Source organism: Macaca thibetana, chromosome 4, assembly GCF_024542745.1.
Source record: "Macaca thibetana thibetana isolate TM-01 chromosome 4, ASM2454274v1, whole genome shotgun sequence".
NCBI classification, from domain to species: domain Eukaryota; kingdom Metazoa; phylum Chordata; class Mammalia; order Primates; family Cercopithecidae; genus Macaca; species Macaca thibetana.
This window is the reverse complement of record NC_065581.1, coordinates 27,245,026-27,272,301: the sequence shown is the minus strand read 5'-3', so window position 1 is coordinate 27,272,301 and position 27,276 is coordinate 27,245,026. Positions and strand designations below refer to the sequence as shown.

The window sequence follows — 27,276 nt, the reverse complement described above, 5'->3', positions numbered from 1 at the left end:
TGAGGCTCCTTGATGAATGCTAATGCCTTTCAAGAAGGGACTAACTTCTGATTTGTGTCTGAACTGGAGGGCCAGAAAATGATGCAGAAAACCCTACTTGCACTTTCTTGCTCTGATGAGGTCCCTAAGTCTCTAGGCTCACACCAACCCAAGGAAGTATCTACCCAGTCGCGTTTGCACGGCATTTTGCATTTCACAATGCGCTTCCGCGCTCCAGTTGGGTTAAGAAAGAAATTTATAGACGATTCATGAGTTCCCATGGAACCGGGTTACCTATCAAAAAGGAAGATCCTACTTTGATTTTTGGCCAAGGCAGACGCTCCTTCTCTCAAAATCTAACCCACGCAGTATATTTTCTTTTTCTCTTGTGCTTCGGTATTGAAGTCTAAAGCAGCCGGTCCTGGAGTTTTCCTGAGCCCTTCGGGTGCACAGATTACTGTAACTGGCTTTCGTCTACTTCTTGGAACCATATACTAATCTAAGAAAAGAGGGAAACAATCGCAAGCTAAGAAACCATGTCGACTAAGTAGATAAATGAGGAAGAGGGACAAGGAGGAAGAGGGAGAGAAGAAAGTGACCAGAAGGGAGAAGAAAGGAAGGAGGGACAGGAGGTAGAAATAAGAGGATGAAGGAGAAAGAAGAGGAGAAAGAGGAAGAGAAGAAAGGAAGAGCGGGATGGAAAAGACAGATTTTCTGAGGAGCCTTGTTAGCGCTCAGAAAACGATACCCCAAAGTATGGCTCTTGGAAGTGCTGAGTACTTTGAACAACCTAAGAACCTCAGAACCAAAGTCTCTCTGACCTTCCGCAGCCCCACTGCCTCCTGATCCTCTTTCATTCCGGAATGGCAGGGAGGGGCTTTCACTGAAGTTTCCCTTATTTGACTCAGGGAAGTTCCTCCAGAAGGAAAGAGATTGTCATGAACCCTCTCCTGGAATCTGTACTAAACCAGAGAAGATTAACTCAGATCCCAGGAGAGAAAACTAAAGGTCTCCACGCCTGGGACATCTCGCCAAGCCAGACTTCAATTCTTTTCTTCACCACCTTTCTGAGGGCTGCTACTTGAGAGACTTTATCTGTGTAATAAGACAAGCTTTTTTACCAGAGTAGTTCCTGCCCTAACCCTCACATTACTTCTCGCCACCACCTTCCAGGAGCCTTCAAGCCCCTATTTCTTTATGTAGCTCCAAGACCTATTTAAGCTTCAACCATCTGCCCCTTCTTTGAGTCTCACTTACACTTTCTGGGACCCCTGTGCATATGTGCATAATAAATGTGTATGCCTTTGCTTCTGTTAATCTGTCTACTGGCAACTTTATTTCTCAGACTCAGATAACCAAACTCCAGAGCGGAGAAAAAAGATTCTCTCACCCCTACAGGGTCAAAAGAAGACTAAAAGAAATTCACTAGATTTATGGAAGACTATAATTTGAGGGGATAGACATGAAGCAGTTTGATGGGTTAGCGAGGTGTCCATACAGATATAAATTGTGTTATAGATTGTTGTTCATAGTTCATGCATATCACATCCTTTTTATTTGGTGGACATATTTTTGTTAAGCATTTCTTTATATATATTTTTTTGCTGAAATCATTTGCAACTCCAGCTTTGAATACAGTTAGATACCACAGAAATATCAAAAATCTGTTTTAAAAAATAAAAAAAAATTAGAATCAGGGTCTTACTCTGTCACACAGACTGCAGTGCAGTGGCACCATCATAGCTTACTGTAACCTGAACTCTTGGGCACAAGCCATCCTTCTGCCTCAGCCTCCAGAGTAGCTAGGAATAGAAGCATGCACCACCATGCCTAGCTAATTTTTTTTTTCTTTGTAGAAAATAATTTATTTTCTTTGGTATTCCTTGTATTTGAAGAAAAATTGACAATTTGCCTTTTTAAGTATAGAAGGACATTTGATTTGTTTCCAATTTAGGGCTAAAGTAGAAACTGGACTAGTTTTTGTTTCCTGCAACTAAGTCCTGACTCTCTACCTTTACTGAGATCCATTCTACCATGTTTTTGTTTTCAGCCCAGTAAAACAAATAAGATTGCAGCTGTGGCCAGTCCCTAGTCATGGTTACAGTAAAACAAACAAGCCAACAGTTGATTAGTAATTTTAGTTCAAATATATCACTAGTTGCTTTGTATTTTGCTGAGGTGTTTTTTTAAGCACAAAAGGTTTCTGAGGGCTGGGTTCAGTGGCTTATGGATTGTAACCCCATCATTTAGGGAGGCCGAGGTGGGAGGATTGCTTGAGGTCAGGAGTTGGAGGCCACTTTGAGCAACATAGAGATAGAGAAGTTGCTGAAGACAGAAATTATATCTTTCTGTGTCCTCAATATGTATTGAAAGTCTCATTTGTATAAGGTATGGCTAAAAGTTTTCCAAATCATGAGTGCTGGTTCCTTTTGCTGAATAGTTCCTTCCTCAGTTTATTTCTTTCCTCATGCATTTCACCATAAGCAGCAATAACTAACCAGGTTGCACATTCCACATTTTACTTGGAAGTATTCTCAGCTAAATATTCAAGTTCATCATGTACAAATTCTGTTTTCCACCCAACTGTAGAATACAATTCAGCCAAGTCTCTCCCTCTTTATAACAAGATCATCATTCCTTCAGTTTCTAACTGCATGTCATTAATTTCCTTCTGAGACCTTACCATAAGCATATTTAACATTCTTATATTTTAAATTTAATAGAAAACTTTTGGAACAGTTTTAGGTTTATAGAAAAATTGAGTGGAAAGTAGAGTTTCAGTATACTCCTTCCTTCCCCCTTTCTCTCCCAGTCTCTTTATTATTAACATCTTGCATTAGTGTGGTATATTTATTACAATTGATGAGCCAATGTTCATAAATTATTATTAACTAAAGACCATAGTTTATATTACGGGTCACTTTTGTGCTGTATAGTCTATGGGTTTTAACAAATGTATAACAACATGTATCCACCATTACTATATCATACAGAATAGTTTCGCTGCCTTAAAAATCCACTGAACGTCACTTATTCTTCCCTCTTAAAATCCACTGAACATCACTTATTCTTCCCTTTTTCCCTCCCCCTAAGCCCCTGGCAACCACTAATCTTTGCTGTTTCCATAGATTAGCATTTTCAGGGATGTTATATAGATGGAATTATACAGTATGTAGCCTTTTCCAGATTGACTTCTTTCACTTACCAATATGCACTTAATGGTCTTCTGTTCTTCTTCCTTTTTGGTAGCTTGATAGCTCATTTATTTTCCTTACTGAATATTTCATTGTCCGAATGTACCATAGTTTATGTATTCATTCATGTACTGAAGGACATCTTGGCTGCTTCCAAGTTTTGCCTATCATGAACAACACTGCTATAAACATTCTTAGGCACGTTTTGTGTGGACATACATTTTCAACTCCTTTGCATAAATACCAAGGAACACAATTACTAGATCGTATGGTAAGAGCATGTTTAGTTTTGTAAGAAATTGTCAAACTGTCCTCCAGCATGGCTCTAACGTTTTGCATTCCCACCAGCAATGAATGAAAGTTCCTGTTGCTCCACATCCTTGTCAGCATTTGGTATTGTCAGGGTCCTGGATTTTGGCCATTTTGATAGGTGTATAGTAGCACCCCATTGTTTTAATTTGCATTTCCCTGAGGACATATGATGTGCAGCATCTTTTCATATGCTTATTTGCCATCTGTATATCTTCTTTGGTGACATCTGTTAGGGTCTTTGGCCTGTTTTTTTAATCGGTTTGTTTCCTTATTGTTGAGTTTTAAGAGTTCTTACATATTTTGGATATCAGTCCTTTATCAGATATGTATTTTGCAAATATTTTCTCCCAGTCTGTGCCTTGTCTTTTCATTCTCTTAAACATTTGTTTTATTTTTTTAAACCAATGTTCTCTTCATGACAATATATGCATTCTCTAAGATGATCGAAGCTTTCTCTATCATGTTCCCTTGACTGTAATTGTTTTTCATATACTCAGTGTTAGGATTTCCAGGTTTAATGTTTGTCAGCCAACAGTCTGAGAGACTTGACCTCGGCCCCTTATCCAAATGCTGGGAATGCACACCAGCACAGTAAAATGCAAGTGCCACGTCTTAAATATAAAAATCTACCGATTTGTTGGATTCTTTTTTTCTGCCAAGGACACAGTGACGGACAGACTGGCCTTGGGCTATATGCAGCTATGTGCTGGCTGACACAGGCATATAAGATGCTTTACTGAGGGGCAAAACATGCTAATATCATCTCCGGGTTTCCTTAAGCATTAGAAAAACATGTTGGGGCCGGGCGCAGTGGCTCACGCCCGCAATCCCAGCACTTTGGGAGGCCGAGGCGGGCGGATCATTTGAAGTCAGGAGTTTGAGACCAGCCTGGCCAATATGGTGAAACCCCGTCTCTACTGAAAATACAAAAATTAGCCGGGGATGGTGGTGCATGCCTGTAATCCCAGCTACTCGGGAGGCTCAGGCAGGAGAATCGCTTGAACCCGAGAGGTGGAGGTTGCACTGAGCCGAGATCGTGCCATTGGACTCCAGCCTGAGCAACAGAGCTAGACTCCGTCTCAAAATAAATAAATAAATAAAGTTGGTCGCCACTCAATTGAGAGTCGTGAAAACAATTTTAATGGGTAACTACCAGTATTTTCAAAATGACAAAGGAGTAGAACAGAAAATATAAGGTAGAACATGTAATAAAGGTAACGATTGTTTGCGTTTTAAAACTGTGTGCAGACGTGTATTTCTTTTTTTTTTTCTTTTCTTTTTTGTTTCTTTGAGACGGAGTCTCGCTGTGCCGCCCAGGCTGGAGTGCAGTGGCGCGATCTCGACTGACTGCAACCTCTGCCTCCCGGATTCACACCGTTCTCCTGCTTCAGCCTCCCGAGTAGCTGGGACTACAGGCGCGCGCCACCACCATAATTTTGGTATTTTTAGTAGAGACGAGGGTGTCACCATATTGGCCAGGCTGAGTCTCGAACTCCTGACCTAGTGATCCACCCAGCTCGGCCTCCCAAAGTGCTGAGATAACAGACGTGAGCCACTGCGCCTGGTCAGTAGACGTGTATTTCTTAAAATCAGTTCAGTCAGACAAGTTTACAATGCACACGCATACCTGAAACAGGAACAAATGACTGGCGGCGAAAATGTGCGGCACTGCGCAGGGCGAACGCGAAACGTTAGCTAAAGCCTCTGGGAAATGAAGTTCAGCAACCTCGTCGCGGAGTGTTCTGGGAACGCTGGTCCAGTGTGCCCGCCCGGCGCCGGCGTGCGGGGCGGAGCGGGGCTCTCTCGTAAGGACCGGAAGTGACCGTTGAAGCCGGTTGTAGGCGTGGAAAGAGGTTGGCGCTCTGGAAGTCCAGCTGCTTCGGCTCCCTGCGTTAGGTCTGGTGGCGGTCAGTGCGCTTCCGGACCCGGGATCAGAGTGTGTGGATCGCCATAAAGGGAGGGGAGCTCAGGTATCACCATGGCAACAGCCAGCCCTCCGGACCCGTGACGTCACCCTTCTGGTTTCGCGCTTAGAGGCCTCTGCGGGAGAAAGCTGGGGAGTCCTCAAAGGGGGCGCACCTCGCCTCCGTCTGTGCGGGGCGGTCCCGCCCTGATCCCTTGGAGGGCTTTGTTCTTTTGTTCTGGCCTAAGGGGAAGTCGGGTGCCGGGCCCCGCCCTGCTTATCCACCTTCCAGCTTTAACGCTCTGCAACAGGTGTGTCTTCGTGTTATCCGACCTCGCAGGGGTGTGAGTCACAAATGTGCACAGAGGGAAGAGACCAGGTCTGTGGATGCCCCGGCCAGATTCTAGGGTGGGCACCAAGGGTTTTTTGGATCTGAGGCAGAACCCGCTTACCCGATCTCCACTCTGTTTTTGTTCATCGGAGTGCCACACGCCTCTCTAGTGCTCTCTTAGGGCACTTCTCTCGTGTAAGACCTCTTGGTCACTTTGCAAGACTCTGATGTGTGATTGTGTGACGTATGCTGCTGACGCCATCCTGTGTTTTTTAGGATAGACAACCTCAGCGTGTTGCAGACTCGCTGCAAGGGGAGCTAGACATCTGAGTCCCAGACTGAGGTATCAGCTGAAGGAACGCTGCCTGGCGAACCCTGGTATTCAAGTTCCAGAGGAACGGGATGAGCTTCTGAGATGGAAGGTAGTGGGGTCGACTTGGGGGAGAGTGGGTTGATGGAGGCTTGAGAACAGTCATGACTGGAGGATCAAATACTTGAGATCAGAGCAGGAGAGCTGGAAGGAAGGAACGGTATGCTTAGGGATTAGCAAAGAAACCGAATTACATTGTAGGGAGAGATTCTTTTTTTATAGAGATACTTGGGGGAGGAGTTTATTTTTTCTTTCATTCCATTGGGGAATGAAAAGACATAATCATTCAGAGTATATGTGATCCCCACATGACTTCTGAATATTAAATATTAAAATTATAATGTTGAAGTCAGAAGACATCTTGGTAATCATCCCTTCAATGAAAGAGTTAGTTTTGAAATCTCCTTGGCAGATGGCAGTCTGTCAACCCTAGGCCAGAACTAGTGTGGCATTAAACTCGCCATTTTGGGTGCAGACTATTCCCTTGTTGGCTTTCTTTTTTAGTTTGTTATATTAAACAGATGTACTTGTTCCTGTAACTTTTGTGTTGATCTTATTTCTGAGTCCTCCAGAGAAAAGGAAACTGTTCTTAATTTCACACTGCTGCCCTTAAGATACGTGAATTCAGCTATTACAACTCCGCCTCATAAATTCTAAGCAATATAGCCTCACTTCTTTTGATTGGTCTGTGTGATGTTATCTAGACCTCTTCTCTGAAAACTCTCCTGCTTGTCAGCATTTTTCGTAAAATGCAGTGCCTAATGGTAAACATAGTTCTTTGGATGTGCTTTGAAAAGTACCTGAAAGAATAATGTACTACTTCGTTTGACTGGGATTATACTTCTGCTGTTTGGCATCAGATCACATTTGCTTTAAAAACTATCAGTGATGTACTGTAAACTTTAGATTTTTTTTACATAAACTGCAGTGATCTAGATTTATACCATTTTTGTGTAATGGAATTATTATTATCCTTAATGTCAGGACTTACAGTTACGATTGTCCAATTTTTTGGTCACATGTTTTAGGCTTTCAGAATGATTATGAATCCTAATTTAGTTATTCAGTGTCTTAACTGTCCTTTCCAACTTAATGCCACTAGCAGATTTAATGAATATTCCTTCTATTTCTTCCTACATGTCATTGAACAGGTCAGGGTAAGGACAGAGGCTTATGACGTGTCCCTATAGACTTCCCTCTGCATTGGTGTTGTCTTTACATTCTTTAGGTATGGCTGTGCAATCAAGTTTGGTTTAACCTAACTATTATCATGCAGTCCTTTTTTTGCATTTGTTAATATCATTAGAAATCTTAACATTATTCATATTATTCATGTGAATAATGTAGGTTTGGTCCATACTACTCTTCAATTTTTTGTCCTTCAAGTCTTTTTTACAGTAGATTTTTAAAATATATATTCTAAGTTTATCAGAATTAAATCAGTCAAAGTAGTTTCATTAAAAGCCTTTGTTTTTTCTTTATTTTGGGGATTTCTCACAATTTTATCATTAGGATTAACTTTACTGAGCCTCTGTTCCTTGTAATAATTTTTGCAGCACATACTGAGCATTTACTATGCGCCAGGCACACAGTTGGTTTCTGTAACTGTTGCTGTTTTTGGTTCCGTTGGTTGCTGTTACTTGGAATAAAAAGCATCTTACCTGAGACATTTCTCTTGATTCTGTTTTCCTAAAGTCTTAGGTACCTGTCTGTGCATGTAGAACATTTTCTTTCACTGTTAAGAACTTCCAAGATAACATCTTCATTTTTTTTCTTAAGACTTCTGTTACAAAACAGTTTTTCTTTACTGGTCAAAATCAAGTTGAGCATAATAGTTCCCTTTATTGCTTCCTCTGCTTTCTGAGGCATGACAGCATTAAGACAGAATTTCTTGATTGATACATTTTTTACAAAATGAAACTTAACATAGCCAAACAGTTGAAACTGCTTTTCTCCGTATTATTCATCACCCCTACTTGCCTAAGCTGTCTATGTCATACTGTTGCCAGCATGGTGCTGCTTTTGTTTTTTTTTCTTTCTTTTGGTTTATCTACAGTTTCCATCAGGTTTCACACTCACGATTATTGCATCACATACAATAATCCATCTCTTAGTCTGTCTCTTTATATCAGATCATTTTGCGTAAATTTTACCTTAGCTCTCTTTTAAACAAGGATTGGTCATGAAACCCACACTAGGCCAGTTGGCTCTCTCTGGAATTTGAATCTTGGAACTAAAATCCGATGACACTGACCTATCCTAATGGTTGTATCCCAAAGAGATTGTCCTTGCACCTTAGTGGTACAATTTAGATTCCCTGAAATTACTTGGGTTCTCTCCATTTGATTGTTTAGCTTTTCTTTTTATTCTTCATGTTCCCCACTGTCTTTATATTTAGTCCCTTAGTTGATTTTTTTTTTTTTTAAGTTATATAGTTTTAAGGTCTTATGTCTTCCAGCCTAGCAAGCCTTGGTTAATGCCTAAAATTTTGGGTTTCCCTTCTTTTTTTTCAGGTGCAAATTCACTTGGCTTATTGCCACTATCTCATGCATCTGTGTGTAGTCATAAATATCCATCTTGACCCTTACCTGTTTTGATTGTTTTTTCTTAGTTTTTACCAAGCATCTCTTACAGCATTGCTAGTCTTTCTACTTCATACCTCATGTCTCATTCAAAGTTTATTTTTTTTTTGAGACTGAGTCTCACTCTATCGCCCAGGCTGGAGTGCAGTGGCGTAATTTCAGCTCACTGCAACCTCTGCCTCCCGGGTTCAAGCAGTTCTCCTGCCTCAGGCTCCTAAGTAGCTGGGATTACAGGTGCGTGCCACCATGCCCAGTTAATTTTTGTATTTTTAATAGAGACGGGGTTTCACCATGTTGGTCAGACTGGTCTCAAACTCCTGACCTCAGGTGATCCGCCCACTTCGGCCTCCCAAAGTGCTGGGATTACAGGCGTAGCCGCTGTGCCCAGCCAATCTCATTCAAATTTTTATATCCAGAGACATCTTCCCTCGCTAGTATTTCTGCATACATTAAATTTCTAAGAGGAGAAAATTTTTCTTGTTTTACTTCTTTGTGGAAACAGGTGTACCTAGTTTGGTTTTCCTCACCACTATCTCCTCTTCAAGAGGATTTTGAAAGGTATGTTTGTCAGACATTTGCCTCTAGTCTTTTAAAGATGAGAAAATTGAAGCCTAAAGAAGACAAGGGACTTGCATAATTTTACATAATTAATTACCAGACGAGTCATTTTGAGAATCAGGCTTTCCTGTCAACCAGTACTCTGAATGGATTCCCCCAAGAGCAAAGTTTTTTTTTGTTTTGTTTTGTTTATTAAGGTATAAGTTATATACAGTAAAGCACACAAATACTGTACAGTATATACCTTTTCAAGTTTTTATGTATGTGTAAACTAGTATAACCAAGATATGGAATGTTTCTAATGCCCCAGAAGTATCTTGTGCCTCTGCCCAGTCAGTTATCCCTCCAGAAGTACTATTCTAACTTTCATTACTATAGATCAGTTTGGTTGGTTTTTAAACTTAATATAAATATAGTCATACAGTATGCATTATTTTCTGTCTGGCTTATTTTGCTCAACATTATGTTTATGAGATGCATCCATGTTGTTAATTATGTTAGTAGCTCTTTCTTATATTTTGGAGTAATCCATTGTATGAAAATACCATGGTTGTTTATGCTGTGTTCTGTTGAAAGGCATTTGGGTTGTTTCCAGTTCTGAGATATTATGAATAAATCTGCAGTGAAGATCCTTGTACAAGTCTTTGATGGACATAAGCATTTTTATGGATGTAAGGACAGGAGTGGAATTGCTGAGTCATAGGATAGTCATATGTTTAGCTTAGTATAAACTACCAGTTTTCATAAGTGGTTGATACATTTATTCCATATGCCAATCTAAAAAGTTCTAATTGCTTTACATTCTTGCCAGCAATTAGTATTGACCATGTCTATTTAATTTAAGACATTCTGTTGGGTGGGTAGAGTAAGTAGCATATGTCATTGTGATATTTAATTTACCTTAATAGCAAAGTTTTCAAAGGGCCTATAAAGACTTTTGGAAAGTAATCGGATTATTTCTTCATATTTTATATGTAGCAGAGAAAAGGCAGCAGAAATAGTTTGCCTCACTTAATAAGGAACAGAGATGAGTCATATAATACATATGACTTCTAAGTGTCTAGGTACAAAACTGAATCATAAAGCAGTGCTTTACCTCCTGAGCCTATTGAGGAGGGTACCAGGGCCCCAGTTACCTTGTAACTTTTTTTTGCATTCTAAAATGTAAAGGAAATGGCATAGTTTCTGTTATTTTCAAATAGAAGAATAAACGGAATTTATGGATTGCTGGGGATAGCTATATTGAACAGAAGTCATATGGCTCCTGCTTCTTCCCCTAGATCTGTCCTCTCCAGACTCCACCCTTCACCAAGGGGGACATAATCTACTCTCATCAGCCAGTTTTCAGGTAAGATGTGGTTTCTTGAAATGCCATTTTATTCTTTAGAGGGTGATTGTGGTTTTTTTGTTTTGTTTTTTTCTGTTTATCCAAAAATCAATGTTGGCCGTTCATTCTGGGCTCTTATCTGTCTAGTAACCGCATTCCTAACTCAGCCTCTCCAGCTTTAACTAATACATTCACCACTTACCTCTTGCTTAGTATCTTGCTATGCTCCAGGGATGGGAGAGCAAAATAAGTACAAAACTTGATCCTTTTTTTTTTTTTTTTTTTTTTTTGAGATGGAGTCTCCCTCTGTCACCCAGGCTGGAGTGCAATGGTGGTGATCTCCGCTCACTGCAACTTCCACCTGCCGGGTTCAAGCAATTCTCCTGCCTCAGCCTCCCGAGTAGCTGGGATTACAGGCCTGCACCACCACACCTAGCTAATTTTTTGTATTTTTAGTATAGACAGGGTTTCATCATGCTGGCCATGCTGGTCTCGAACTCCTGACCTCATGATCCACCCACCTTGGCCTCCCAAAGTGCTGGGATTGCAGGTGTGAGCCACCACGCCCAGCCCCAAAACTTGTTCCTTTAATAGGCCAAAATGACTACTAGAAAATAAAACAGGTAAATATAAGAAAGGTGAAATGAGTAATGTGGATATTAGAGAATGGAAAAATGTATGTGCTCTGGAAGGATTAGGAGAGTTTCATGGAGAATGGCTGATTTGTGATGCCTCTAAAACAATAGGTGACATTTGGATATTTGAACAAGTAAGGTGGTGGGGATGGAGGTATGGATTCTAGGTATAGAGAAGATTATAAGCACAAGTTCGTAAGTAAGAATTAACAGATGTTACATAGGATTCAGAAAAATATGGAAGAGATGGTTTATGGCAAGTGGTACACAAATGATTGAATGAAGTCAGAATACAAAAGCCTTGAATACCTGGATGAGAAGTTGAAGGCTTTATCGTGTAAGCCATTTATGAACCATTAATGATTTTTAATGGAAGAAAAGTGACCTGGACTGATGGAGAACTTAGACAAAAAAGGTAACAATTGCTCACCAGCCATAATCAACCTCAAGCCCTCCTCCTTCTTAAAATTTTCCCCCTGCTTAATTCCTGTCCCATAACTGAATTTTCTTAACAAAGAAATGGTACCAGTTCTTCCCACTTTCAGCCCAAGTACTTTTGGTATTTTCTATTTAATTGGGGAGTATATTGTGACAGTAAAGTGCACATATTTAAAAATGTACAATTTGATAAGTTTTGACATATATACATTCATGAAACCATTACCACAATCAAGACAGTGAAAATATCCGTAATCAGAGAACATACCTTGTATGACTTGAATCCTTTCAAATTTATGGAGACTTGGTTTTTTGTCCAGAGTGTGGTACATCTTGGTAAACTATCAGTGAGCGCTTGAAAAGAATGTATATTGTGCTATTGTTTTATAGAATGTTCTATAGATATATTCATTTTCTATTGCTGCTATAATTAATTGCCATAAGCTTAGATGGCATTAAAATAACATTTACTCACAGTTTTAGAAGTCAAAAGTCCAAAATAGATTGTCAGGACAGCATTCTTCTGAAGGTTCTAGGGGAAGAATCTATTCCTTGCCTTTTCCAGCTTCTAGAGGCTGCTGTGTTCTTTGGATTGTGTCTACTTATTGTATCTTCAAAACTAGCACTGTGGCATCTTCAAATTTATCTCTCTGTCTGTCTCTCTCTGACTCTGACTTGTCTTCTATCTTTGTATCTCCTACTCTGATCCGCTTACCTCCCTCTTATAAAGACCCTTGTGATTACCCTAAGCTCACCCATGTAATACAGAATAATTTCCCCACTCAAGGTCCTTAACCTGATCACATTTGTAAAGTCTCTTTTGCCATGTTAGGTAACAAATTCACAGGTTTCAGGGGTTAGGACATGGACATTTTTGGGAGGGCCTTGTTCTGTATACCACAGGTATCAGTTTGGTCAACTTGGTTGATAGTGTTGTTCAAGTCTTTTATATCCTCACTGATTTCCTGTCTGCTTGTTTTATCAGTTATTGTGAAAGGGGTATTGAAATCTCAGACTGTTGTAGGTTGATCTGTTTCTCCTTGCTGTTTTACCAATTTTCGCACCATATATTTTGAAGCTCTGTTATTAGGTGCATAAATGTTTAGGATTGTTATGTTCTCTAATCAGTTGACTCCTTTATTGTTGAGAAATGGTGTTTTTAATGCCTGGTAATATCTTTTGCCTTGAAATTTCCTTGACATATGGTATATATTTTTATATATTTTTGCTTTTAACTTATTCGTATCTTTATATTTAAAGTGAGTTACTTACAAGCAACATGTAGTTGGGTTTTGCCTTTTTTTTTTGTCTTTGAGATGGAGTCTTGCTCTGTTGCCTAGCCTGGAGTGCAGTGGCGTGATCTCGGCTTACTGCAAACTCCACCTCCCTGATTCACGCCATTCTCCTGTCTCAGCCTCCCCAGTAGCTGGGACTACAGGCGCCCACCACCATGCCTGGCTAGTTTTTTGTATTTTTAGTAGAGACGGGGTTTCACCATGTTAGCCAGGATGGTTTTGATCTCCTGACCTCATGATCCACCTGCTTTGGCCTCCCAAAGTGCTGGGATTACAGGCGTGAGCCACCCCACCCGGGTTGTGCTTTTTTTTTTAAATCAGATCTGGAAATCTCTGCTTCTTGGGGTGTTTAGACCATTTGTATTCAATATTATCTTACATGTAATGTGTTACATTTAAATATAATGTGACTTTTGATATGGATAAGTCTTTTACCTTGCTGTTTGTTTTCTATTTGTATTGTCTTTTTTCTTTTTTTCCTTCTATTCTTACCTTCTTTTGGATTGAATATGCTTATGATTCTATTTTATCTCCTTCATTAGCTTATTAGCCATAACTCTTTGCTATTTTACTTGTTGCTTTAGGGATTCATATTTGTTTTAATCATCATTTACTTTCAAGTGATAGTAAATTTTACTTAGAATAGTGTATTTACATTCCCCCCCACCGCAATTTTAATGCTATTGTTGCCATATATTTTACTTGTTACATATATTATAAATCCCATAATACTTTGTTGTTATTTCCTTTAAGCAGCCAATTATCTTTGAAAGGTATTTAAATAATAAGAAAATAATTGTGTATAATTATTACAATGCTCATTGTGTAATGACCATTTTTGGTATTCTTTTTTCGTTTTTATAAATCAGTGGTTCACAATTGTGAGTGATTTTGCTCCCCAAGGAGCAATATTTGGGAGTGTTAGGGGACTTTTTTGATTGTCAAGACTTGGTAGGGAGTGCTATTAGCATCCAGTGGGGTAAGGCCAGTGATGTCTCCATACACAGGACAGGCCCCTACACTTATCTAAGAGAATCATCTGGTCCAAAATATCAATAGCGCCAAGGTTGAAAAACCTTGGTGTCGAACCATATTTTCATCTGGTATCTTTTTTTTTTTTCCTGGTTGAAGGACTTCCTTTAACATTTCTTATAGTGTAAGTCTACATGAATAATACTTTCAGGTTTCTATGTCTAAAGAAGTCTTTATTTTGCCTTTGTCTATTAATTCTAGTGTGACAGATTTCTTCTTTTCAGTATTTGATGTTGCTCCAGTGTCTATTATTTCTAACAAAAAAGTTACTGTTGTTTTTATCTTTGTTTTTTATATTTGTGTATCTTTTTTCCTCAGATTACTTGTAAGATTTTTTTCTATCACTGAGTTTGAGCTATTTGATTATGACATATTTTGGTGCAATTTTTTTGTGTGTTATCATCAAGTTTGGAAAATAATCAGCTATTATTTCCTCAAAAATGTTTTTTGGTCCCCTTTCATCTTTCCCCTGCCCCCGACCTGGTACTCCAATTACACATAAAGCAGGCCACTTAAAGTTCTCCTAGAGCTCCCCGAGACTCTTTTTTTTTAAACTTTTTTAAATTTTATTTTGAATAGCTTTGATTTCTGTGTCTTTGAAGTTACTAATCTCTCTCTTCAAAGCTTACTCTTCTGTTAATACTACCTGGTGAATTTTTTTAAATCTCAAAACATTCTCATTTTCAGCTCTAGAAGTTCCATTTAGGTTTTGTTTTTTTTTTAAATGTCTTTCATATCTCTTCCTGATGTTTTGAACATATGGAATACAGTCATAAAAACTTTTGATGTTCTTATCTGTTAACTCTAACATCTCTTCTGGGTTGGTTTCAATTGATTGACTTTTCTCCTTATTATGCATTGTATTTTCCTGCTTCTCTGCATTGCCTGATAATTTTTTGTTTGTTTGTTTGTTTTTGAGACAGAGTCTCACTCTGTCACCCAGGCTGGAGTGCAGTGGCACAATCTCAGCTCACTGCAACCTTTGCCTCCTAGGTTCAAGCAATTCTCCTGCCTCAGCCTCCTGAGTAGCTGGGATTACAGGTGTGTACCACCACGCCTGGCTAATTTTTTTGTATTTTTAGTAGAGATGGCATTTCGCCATGTTGGTCAGGCTGGCCTCAAACTCCTGACCTTGTGATCCACCCACCTCGGCCTCCCAAAGTGCTGGGATTACAGGTGTGAGCCACCGTGCCCAGCCGCCTGATAATCTTTGATTGGATGCCACACACTGAATTTTACCTTATGGGTTCTGAATTTTTTACATTCATATAAAATATTCTTGGCCAGGCACGGTGGCTCACGCCTGTAATCCCAGCACTTTGGGAGGCCGAGGTGGGCGGATCACGAGGTCAGGAGATCGAGACCATCCTGGCTAACACAGTGAAACCCCGTCTCTACTAAAAATGCAAAAAAATTAGCCGGGTGTGGTGGTGGGTGCCTGTGGTCCCAGCTACTCGGGAGGCTGAGACAGGAAAATGGCGTGAACCCAGCAGGCGGAGCTTGCAGTGAGCCGAGATCATGCCACTGCACTCTAGCCTAGGCAACAGAGGGAAACTCCATCTCAAAAAAAAAAAAAAAAAAAAAATTTATTGAACCTTATTCTGGGATGCAGTTAAGTTACTGGAAACAGTGTGTTCCTTTCGAGCCTTTTAAGATTTGTTAGGTGGGCTCGGAACAGCATTTAGTCTCAGGCTATTTATTCCCGACTATAGAGGCAGGACCATTCTGAGTATTCTACCCAATGCCTCATGAATTATGAAGTTTTCCATTTTGGCTGAAGTATTTCCAGTCCTTTTTGAGCACTGGTACTGGTCCCATGACTCCTTTTAGATGATTCTTTCACTGGCCTCAGATAGTTTCATCACACCCATGCACAGATTGGTACTTTTCTGAATACTCAAGAGGGAACCTCTGCAGTTTTCCTTGCTTCTCTCTTTGTGTAGCTCTCTCCTCTCCAGTACTGTGTCCTGTGAACTCTAGTCATCTTGATTTTCCAAACTCTCAGCTCTATCTCTTCAGTTCCAGAAATCTGCTGGGCTACTCCTAGGTTCCACCTCCCTACACCAGTGTTTGGAAACTCTCAAGGCAGTAAACTAGAGCTATTATAGGGCTCACATCATTTGTTTCCTCATTCTCAGGGATCACTTTTCTTTGTTACCTGAGGTTCAGTGTGTTGGAAACTTTTGTTTCATTTTGTCTGGAATGTATTATTTCATGTAGGAGAGTAAATCCAATTATTGTTAATTCCATCTTGGCCACAGCTTGATCCTGTTGACATCTGTATTTTGAACTGTAAGCAATGTTAGGGCTGATCTAGTGTAGCATTACTCTAGGGCTGTGTTTCAGGGACCCATGACCATGCTTTAGTTCAGTGATTTGTTGGAATGATTCATATGACTCAGTAGCATAAATCATGGCTAAAGAATATTACAGCAAAGCATACAAAAGAGGATCAGAAGGAAAAGGGTATTCATAAGCAGAGTCCAGAGAAATCAGGTACAGGCTTCCGAGCCCTCCCTCTGTGATGATCATACAGATGCACTTTCTCTGTTATTGTGAGCCACAGAAACAAGAAAAATGTCTACCCAGAGAATCCTGCTTGAGTCTTAGAGTCCAAATTCATAAAGGTTGCTGATCACATTGGCCTTTACCTGCCATATGACCAGCTATAGTATAGACCCCACACTCGGCACCTGGTACACGTCATAAATTTCCATGTTTCTTTAAACGATGTTGACAGTTTGGTACAACTTGTCCCAGTGCACTGGGCACACAGAATAACATCATTAATCAGTGACTAGGCACACAGAATTATGTCAGTAATTAGTGACCATGGAAGTGTTCAAAGATTTAGTTTTCGGAGCTTGTTCAAGGGTCAGAACCAAGGATCTAGGCGTCCCTGGAATTTAGCAAGGAATGAGCCAACCAGACCTGCTGCTTATGCCCTTTCCTCACAGTCTGGACTTGTCCTGCTCCTAAAGTGTCCTGGAACTGTTTGTGGGAGCCGGCTGTGCACATAACTTCTCAGTTATGTCATGTTGGTAACTTTGCATTGCCCATGGAGATTGTATTTACACCAGATTTGTGATATTCCTTTTCTCTGCAGCTCCCTCCTCTCCAGTATCTATCCTGCAGATTCCCTGCTTCAGTAGTTCTGAACTTTCAACTTGGTCTCCTCAGCTCAGTAAGACCACTGCTTTGGTAGAGCTCTGCCTCTCTGCTCTGCAGTCTGGAGAGTTCCTCAGGCAAAAAGTTAAGGGGATTTTGGGACTCATGTTAGTGTTTCCCTTCTCTCCGTATCACTTCTGTCCTGCCTGCTGTTCAACATATGAAAACACTTGTTTCAGATATATTGTTCAGTTTTATTTATATTGGAAGAACTAGTCCAGTTGCTTTGTCATGGTTAGAGGGAAAAGTCCTAATGATTTAATATATTTATATGTTTTAAACAAAGTTAATGCTCTCTCACTTAGTTTTAAATACATAGCAATAAAAAAAAGCAGGAAGTTCCCTGCATTGCCTGTAGGTCCCACTACCCAGTCCCACCAATAGTATTTGGTTGAGTATTCTTTCAGATTTTTTTCTGTTCATTTACATATAAACTTTCTTCCTATTCATAAAAAGAAAAGTAGGATCATACCCTAGAGTGCAGTGGTATGATCATAGGTCACTGCAACCTCGAACTTCTGGGCAGAAGCAATCCTCCCACCTCAGCTTCCTGAGAAGCCGAGACTACAGGTGCGTGCCACCACACCCAGCTTATTTCTATTTTTATCTTTAGTGCCGATGAGGTCTCACTATGTTGCGCAGGCTGGTCTTGAACTCTTGGGCTCAAGCAGTCCTCCCAGCTCGGCCTCCCAAAGTGTGGAGATTGCAGGTGTGAGCCACAATGCCTGTCCTCCTGTGTACATATTTTCTAATGAGTACATATAGATATACCTCATTTGATAACTATCTATATAAAGTGTCTTAGTATGGGTGTACCATATATTTTTTAACCACTATCCTATTAATGGACATGTAAGTTTGATTTTTTTTTTTCCTTCCACACAAATGATGTTGAAATGGCAATTGTACATATGTCTTTGTACCTAGAAGAGTTTCTGAAGAATAAATTCCTAGAAGTAGGATGACTGGATCGAATGGTATATCCATTAAAGCTTTGATAGATCTTGTCAGATTGCCCCCTAGATAGATTGCATTTGGGTTCTCTTTCCACCATAGTATACATGAGCACTTCAGCAGTGTTACCCAGTCTGATATTTTACTGTTTAACTGTATTTTTAGGGGAGGGGAGCATCTTTTCATGGTTTCACATTTTCCACGGTGACTTGCTTATTTGGGTTGTTGGCCTTTATTGTTGCTATTTTTGTGGGTAGTTGATCCCTTCTTTTCCCCTTTTCCCCTTTAATTTTTAGTTGACATGTAATAATTGTACATATCCATGGGATACAGAGTGATATTTTGGTATGTGAATACAATGTGTAATGATAAAATCAGGATAATTAACATATCCACCACCTTGAACATTTATCACTTCTTTGTGTTGTGAATATTCCAAATCTTCACTTCTATTTTCTTGTAATTATACACAAAATTATTGTTAACCATATTCACCCTATAGTGCTATAGACACTGGAACTTATTCCTTCCATCTACCTGTAACTTTGTAACTGTTAGCCAGTCTTTCCCTAACCTTCCCTCCTCACTACCCTTCCCAGCCTCTAGTAAGCACAGTTCTACTCTCTATGAACTCATTTTGTTTTTGTTTGTTCCTACATGTGAATGATAACATGCAATATTTATCTTTCTATGTCTGGCTTATTTCACTTAACATAATGTCCTGCAGGTTCATCCATGTTACCACTAATAACAAGATTTTATTCTTTTTTTTAATGGCTGAATGGTATTCCATTGTGTATATACACCACATTTTCTGTATCCATTCATCTGTTGATGGACATTTAGGTTGATTCTATATCTTAGCTGTTGTCAATAAAGCCGTAGCAAACATGGGGATGCATGTGTCTCTTTGGTATACTGATTTCCTTTACTTCGGATAAATACCCATTAGTAGGATTGCTGGGTCATATGGTAGTTCCATATTTAGTTTTTTTGAGACAGTGCCAAACTGTTTTCCGTATCCTTGCCAGCATTTGTTATTTTTTTTTTTTTTTGTCTTTTTGACTAACTGGGGTGAGATATCTCATTATGATTTTGATTTGCCTTTAGTGATGTTGAGCATTTTTTCATATATTTGGGCGTTTATATGTCTTCTTTTGAGAAATGCTTATTCAGATACTTCATCCACTTTTTAATGGTACTATTTATTTATTTGCTGTTGATTTGAGTATATTCTGGATATTAGTCCCTTGTGAGATGAATAGTTTGCAAATATTTTTGCCCCTTCTACAGGTTGTCTTGAACTCTGTAGGTTTTTTTTTATTGTGCAGAAGTTTTTTTTAGTTAAATTGCCTTTTGTTTATGATGTCTGATAGATGTTTTACATTGTTACGTGGTTGTATCTATCAGTCTGTCTCTCCATCATGTAAATTTTGCTTTCCAGATTTCAAGCTTATACAAATATTTTCCTGCTTTTTATTCTATATTATTTTGACTTTTTCTTTAAAATTTCATCTTTAGGTTGGCAGGAATTTTTGTGTGTGTTGTGAAGTAAGGATCTCACCTTAATTTTTTTTTCATAGACAGTTGTTTGTTATGGCATGATTTAGTGGCTAATCCATCTTAACTAATTTAACTTTTAGCTTTTAACTTACTTTTAAATTAAATAATTAACTTTTAACCAATTTGAAAACAGCTTAATGCCTTTCAACTCTTATAAATATGAGTCTATTTCTGGATTTTCTATTTTATTTCATTTTGTTTTATTCCAAACTAGGCCATTTTTTAATTACTTTATCTTTTGAAATGTATTAGGGCAAGTCTTTCCACCTCTCTTTTTCAAAAAACCTTTGGGTGCTCTTGCACATTGTAGGTAGTAAAAAATATTATTGATGATAATAGTTAAACCATTAATACTTAACATATGTTGGAACACAGGGATGATGATGGTAATGATGATGATGAAGGACAACAATGGCCATATTGACTGAGCACTTATTATATGCCAGATGTTAAATTAAGCATTTCACCTGGAATGTTTTATTTAATTCTTACAATAACCCAATGGATGAGGCACTGTTTTTACATTTATTTTATAAAGGAGAAAACGTCAAGATTATTTTGCAGACATCCTATAGACTGCCTAACTTCTGTCAGTATTGCTAACTTTACCCCTTTCCTAAGTAAAGGCTTATGGCTAAGCAGAAATATGTTTGGTATTTCAGGAATCAGTGACTTTTAAGGATGTGATAGTGGACTTTACCCAGGAAGAATGGAAACAGCTGGACCCTGGCCAGAGAGATTTGTTCAGAGATGTGACATTGGAAAATTATACACACCTGGTCTCTATAGGTAAGGATAACTTCTCCGAGTTAATATCAAGGGGTGTTCAGGAGGAGGGCTCTCTCGTGCTCAGGGGAGTTTGCCTTTAAGTTTAGTAACCAACAATTTCTAAATTTCTAAAGTTTTTGAAAAGGTTTCTAGCATCCTAGCAAGCAGAGGACAAAATAATAATTTTCCTGAACCCAGATCAGTTCCCAAATTATACTCCCACCATGTCTGGGAACTGGTAACATAACACTGAAGGTTGATATGTTATCCACTTCTATCAGGTTTTTACTACATGTCATTTCTTCTAAAGACAAAGTGGTGATTGAATTCTGATATGTTACTTTTCCCTTACTGCAGGTTTCTTTCTTTTTTTCCCTAATGAACAGGACTCCAAGATTCTAAACCTGATGTGATTTCCCAGTTAGAGCAAGGGACAGAGCCATGGATCATGGAGCCAAGCATTCCAGTAGGTACCTGTGCAGGTAAGTCATGGATGCCAGCAGATGAATATCATTAACTCTGACTGTCAGCCTGATAAGAGAGGATTTTATGTCTGAAGTGTAGATGTATTTTCTTCCCTTTAAAGTATTTCCTATGGAGAAATGGGAAAGCATCTGTTTTCTGGACTTTCTTATGCTTTGTTATGTCACTAATTGTTGCAATATATATTCTATGTTATAGAACATAGATTCTATGTTATAAATGTCCCTTTTTGAGATGTCCTTCCTACCGTTTTACAAAATCCACCTCTCATACTGGACTCTGCATTACATCTCTTTCTACTTCCTTTAGGACCATGATCTCATAATTATCACCATACTTTTCAGTCCTTACAATTTTTTATTTTGGGTCTACAGGCTCCATTCCTAGTACTTTTACCTAGAAATACCTAACCTGTATTTCCAAATACATTTACTCCACAATATGAATCTTTATGGCCACCGTTCAGTTTCTCTTTTCTTTCCCAACCAAACTCAACAAAAATGAATTGTATACCTGCAGGCTTTATTTCTTTATCACCTAATTCTTTCCTAGTAACATGTATAGCTTCTGATTTTTTTTTTCTTTTTTTGAGACAAAGCCTCACTCTGTTGCCCGGGTTGTAGTGCAATGGCGTAATCTTGGCTCACTACAGCTTCTGCCTCCCAGGCTAAAGCCATCCTCCCACCTCAGCTTCCCGAGTAGCTGGAACTACAGGTGCATGCCACCATGCCTGGCTAATTTTTGTATTTTTAGTGGAGACAGGGTTTCACCTTGTTGCCCAGGCTGGTCTTGAACTCCTGGGCTCAAGTGATCTACTCCCCTCAGCCTCCCTAAGTGCTGCAATTACAGGTGGGAGCCACTGCACCTAGCTAGCTTCTGATTTTATCACTTTATCATACAGTTTTTGAAATTATGAATAACTTTCTTCTAAATCATCAGTTTTCAAACTGCGTGAAGTAACCTAAGGATCTGACCCTAGAAAAATAAACAAACCTAGTCATTCTAGGTAAGGGATACGTCTCTAGAGTTAATGGGATGTAGGTGAGGTTCTTCTTTATGGGGGAAAATTGTGTGCCATGTTCAAACTTTAGCAAGTTTCTAACTGGAGTACCACTCAGAGATTTTTTTTTTTTAAATAGGCAGTTAGGTGTTATGAATGTTCAACAGGATTACATAGAATGTAACATCTCCCCAACCCCCACCCTGCCTCCAACCATGAATACTTTTTATTCATATCACATCTGTAAAATCTTTCTCTTAGAATGGTTTCATGGGACATACTTTAGAAAGCTTAATTTTTAAAAAAAGAAGAACTTTAATAACTGGGGCTTATGGTTAGTTAACTTTTGGAAAAAGCAAGTTGTCAAGTTTTATCACAAACTAAAAATGAAGTTTTACTTGACCAGATAGAAAACCGTTTTAAACCATTTAAATGTGTATTGAAAAACTTATGCTTTTCAAAAAATACTTTTTACCAAAAAGATTTATTTAGGCAAAAATAATAACCCCCACACCCCATGTTGCATAGATAATTTATATAGTTCCAGTTACCTGGTCAGTGAACAGAAGGCAAGCACTTGAGATACTTAGCTCCATTCTATTGGTTACTTTTTATTGCTGGAATTTGACCTGATGATGATTGTCTTAGTAAATCAGCCCTCAATCCTATCTTTATCAGCATCTAGAATAGATTTATTCTTAGCTGGTGAGTTGGCTACTTTTGTCTTTATAAAAATGATGTATACTTTTGTAGACATCTCTACAGGTAGTGATATTGTGACAGTACCTACATTGAGGTGGCCACTAACCCTGGGCCTAGTCTACATAATTTCCCTTATCCTCTTTATTGCCATCTTCTCGGAGCTGTCTTGATGATCTTGACCCTCAGAATCATGATCTATAACCCTGATATGTATCTGTCTCACTGGTCTACCTTGTTTTCTTGTCCCCTGGTTGTCAACACCCTCGATTACTTTTCCACACATGGGATGTCAGAATACTATGGTCAATGTCTGTAGACTTTGCATGTAGTAAAGGGAGAATTGCTTTCTGCAATAGGGATGGTATTTTTCAATCTGATCTTTGGGAACTTTCTCCATCCCTTCATTTTTTGCCCTGCCCCTTGTATTCTAGTACTTCTGTTGGTTATTGAGTAGAGGAGGTGATGACATAGATAATATTGGCCATGGTCTGTTTCATGTTGCCTTTGAGTGGAACTCCAACCAGGGTTGGAGATCTGCCACTTCCATGCACTCTTCTTTAGCAGCATCAGACTCCATGGTCTCCATATCTTTCATTGTGAAGTACTTCCAGAGGTGTTCTTTATGGCTACCTGCTGTGCAAACATACCTTCCTTGGTGTCATTTCTGTTGATGAAAATATATTTATTTCTTGAACAATCGGCTGTTTCCAAAGCCTGTATTGTTTTGATCTTGTCCCTCCTGTAGAAATTCTACTGCTGTGAGGCTGCCTACACTAATACATGCTTTGCTATTACCCGTAGTGCCAGGTGTGGAGGGGATGCTAGGCAGCTCTGGGGTCTGCCCCACTGCTCATGCTTGCAGTGATAGTAGTAGTGGTAGTAATAGTGACTGGGCTTGCAATATGGGAAAGATTCAGGATCCTCTGGGGTCTGCTATAAACTTCTGATACCATTGAAACTGAAGAAATGCTGTTTTAAACGCAGCCTTTGTTCTTTAAGGATATTGCCAGCATTGACTACCCTGCTGCTTTTAGTTGTCATCTCTCTTGTTTTGGGCAACATTTTACTTCCTGATTATGTACTGTCCTGGTTGCATTTCTTCTGTTGTTTTGTGTGTTTGCTGATAAACTGCTTTCTTTCATTAGTATTTTTGTTAATTCTGTTACCCTGACTATTCTCAAGGATCTTCCCTCTGCCTCTGCTCTTTGTCACATATTTTTCTAAGGCTTTAGCTATTGTTGTCCTTCCTTTTTTGAGCTGATACTTTCCATCCTACATTTGAACATCCTTGTTATTCTGATGTTGGCATCTTTCACTTCTACAAACACTACTATAGTCCAGCTCTCCATTACTTTTCTTAATTCTCAAAATGCCTAGACTTGAACTTGTTAGTTTCTCCCTGCTAAAGTATTTCCTCTACTATTTACAATTCTTCCCATATCTAGCAATGATGTGATTATTTCTTCAGTGTTCCAGGCTAAAACACATGGGGTCTTAGCTAATAAATCTTTCCTGTTTGTTCTGTCTTTAAATCATGGTTCTTGGATTTTTTGTTTTGTTGTTTATTAGCAAGGAATCCCAATTCAAACTGCCCCCTTCAGATTCAGTTCATCTCTGTCTACTCTTAGCCATCTCTGTTGTCACCTTTTTAATCAACTATTATCTTAAATGTATTTCCTAACTGGTTCTTAGAGATTATCTACGAAATTGAATTAGACATTCTTTTGCCACTTTCGTATTTTATTTATAATTCTCCTTAGCTCTTTCCAACTTTCTCCCCAAATAATATGGCTATATATTTGAAAACCATTAGAATTTTCCAAGGGATTTATTTTTTAGTATCATTATATTAATTCCCACAATAGCAGTTTATTTTTTCTCTATTCAGAGAACACTGGAATTTTCTTTTTCTTTTAGACTGGGAGACAAGACTTGAAAATAGTGTGTCAGCCCCAGAGCCTGACATTTCTGAAGAAGAGCTATCTCCAGAGGTAATAGTGGAAAAACACAAAAGAGATGATTCTTGGAGTTCCAACTTGCTAGAAAGTTGGGAATGTGAAGGCAGTTTAGAGAGGCAGCAAGCAAACCAACAGACACTGCCAAAGGAAATAAAGGTAACTGAAAAGACAATACCCAGTTGGGAAAAAGGCCCTGTAAATAATGAATTTGGGAAAAGTGTCAATGTGAGTTCAAACCTTGTAACACAAGAACCATCTCCAGAAGAGACCTCTACGAAAAGAAGCATCAAACAGAATTCAAACCCAGTTAAAAAAGAGAAATCTTGTAAGTGCAATGAATGTGGGAAAGCTTTTAGTTATTGTTCAGCTCTTATTCGCCATCAGAGAACACATACTGGAGAAAAACCCTACAAATGTAATGAATGTGAAAAGGCTTTCAGCCGGAGTGAAAACCTTATAAACCATCAAAGAATTCATACTGGAGATAAACCATATAAATGTGATCAGTGTGGAAAAGGCTTCATTGAGGGTCCATCTCTTACTCAACATCAAAGAATTCATACTGGAGAAAAACCATATAAATGTGATGAATGTGGGAAAGCCTTTAGTCAGAGGACCCATCTTGTTCAGCATCAGAGAATTCATACTGGCGAGAAGCCATATACTTGTAATGAGTGTGGAAAAGCCTTTAGCCAGAGAGGCCATTTTATGGAACATCAGAAAATTCATACAGGAGAAAAACCTTTTAAATGTGATGAATGTGATAAAACCTTCACCAGGAGCACACACCTTACTCAACATCAAAAAATTCATACCGGAGAAAAAACCTATAAATGTAATGAATGTGGAAAGGCCTTCAATGGGCCCTCAACTTTTATCCGTCATCATATGATTCATACTGGTGAAAAACCGTACGAATGCAATGAATGTGGGAAAGCCTTCAGCCAGCACTCAAACCTCACTCAGCATCAAAAAACACATACTGGGGAGAAACCCTATGATTGTGCAGAATGTGGAAAATCTTTTAGTTACTGGTCATCCCTTGCTCAACACCTGAAAATTCATACTGGAGAAAAACCTTACAAATGCAATGAATGTGGAAAGGCCTTCAGTTACTGCTCATCCCTTACTCAACATCGGAGAATTCACACGAGAGAAAAGCCCTTTGAATGCAGTGAATGTGGAAAGGCTTTCAGTTATCTCTCAAACCTTAATCAGCATCAGAAAACTCATACTCAAGAGAAAGCTTATGAATGTAAAGAATGTGGGAAAGCTTTTATTCGGAGTTCATCTCTTGCTAAGCATGAAAGAATTCATACTGGAGAGAAACCCTATCAATGTCATGAATGTGGGAAAACCTTCAGTTATGGTTCATCCCTTATTCAGCATAGGAAAATCCATACTGGAGAACGACCTTACAAGTGTAATGAGTGTGGGAGAGCATTCAACCAGAACATACACCTTACACAACATAAGAGAATTCATACAGGAGCCAAGCCTTATGAGTGTGCTGAGTGTGGTAAAGCCTTTCGACATTGTTCATCTCTTGCTCAACATCAAAAAACTCACACAGAAGAAAAACCCTACCAGTGTAATAAATGTGAAAAGACCTTTAGCCAGAGCTCCCATCTAACTCAGCATCAACGAATTCACACTGGGGAGAAGCCCTATAAGTGCAATGAATGTGACAAAGCCTTTAGCCGGAGTACTCATCTGACTGAACATCAGAATACTCATACTGGAGAGAAACCTTATAACTGTAATGAATGCAGAAAGACTTTTAGCCAGAGCACATATCTCATTCAGCACCAGAGAATTCATTCAGGAGAGAAGCCTTTTGGATGTAATGATTGTGGAAAATCCTTCAGATATCGCTCTGCTCTCAACAAACATCAGAGACTGCATCCTGGCATATGACAATTCCAGGAACATCATAAATTTAGGGGATATATTTACTTTAGTTTGTCCTTTTGTTAAGTACTGAAGAATCAGAGTGGATTTAGAAACTGCTTGAAATCTTTTAAATTTTCACTATCATGTTATGGAATGGAAAGTACATTGGGCTGAACTAATCCAATTGTTATTAAGCCACTTTGTGGCATTAGAAAACTCTGCTGTTTTAAGCTTTAGTTTCCTTTATGGAATGAAGGATTTGGAGTAGATTATTTCGAAAGTAGTTTGGAGTTTTATAATCAGTTTTGAATATTTGCAATATTTTCTTGGATGGGTTTACTATACATCAGCATTTTGCTGTGTTGCATCTAGAATGTGTATGTTTATGCATGTTTTGCCAATAGAATTTGTGCTTCAGTAACTAGATTGGAGATCTAGTATGCTCCTGCTCTAATGCGTTTACATTGTTTAGGTAACTGGTTCCTAATAAAAAATTGTAAAATACCCTCAAATTAACAATTCAGTTGCATATAATAGCTTAACTCAGTAAGAATATTAAAACTTACTATTCTTCTTCTTCTAGTCTGTTTTTAATATTTTAGGAGTTTACCACAACAACAGAGGTCCGCTTCTACAACTTAAACTGGTGTTATTTTACCCTGGTTGCATATTGGAGTCCCCTGGTGTCTTAATTTGTGCTGTTATGTTAAATTACAATAGACTAGGTATCTTAAACAATAGAAATTTGTTTAAAGCTGGAAGAGGCCAGGAAGTCCAAGATCAAGGTCCTAGCAGATCCAGTGTCAGACAAAGGCCCATTTCCGTTTGCAA

At 38.9% G+C, this 27,276-nt stretch overlaps 1 protein-coding gene across 7 annotated transcripts; it reads left to right on the top strand.

The window, feature by feature from the left end:
* Window positions 1-5,309: 5,309 nt before the first annotated feature.
* ZNF184 (zinc finger protein 184) lies at window positions 5,310-27,021 on the top strand. 7 transcript variants are annotated; one of them, XM_050788893.1, is made up of 6 exons: window positions 5,310-5,455; window positions 5,996-6,141; window positions 10,510-10,577; window positions 20,304-20,430; window positions 20,796-20,891; window positions 24,512-27,021. In XM_050788893.1, exons 2-6 carry the CDS (start codon window positions 6,135-6,137, stop codon window positions 26,467-26,469), a joined length of 2,256 nt encoding a protein of 751 aa, XP_050644850.1. In that variant the 5' UTR covers window positions 5,310-5,455; window positions 5,996-6,134; the 3' UTR covers window positions 26,470-27,021. The 7 variants fall into 7 exon arrangements, with proteins under 7 accessions (XP_050644850.1, XP_050644851.1, XP_050644852.1 ...); XM_050788894.1 differs by having other exon boundaries at window positions 5,316-5,699; XM_050788895.1 differs by having other exon boundaries at window positions 5,316-5,767.
* The last annotated feature ends 255 nt before the right edge of the window (window positions 27,022-27,276 follow it).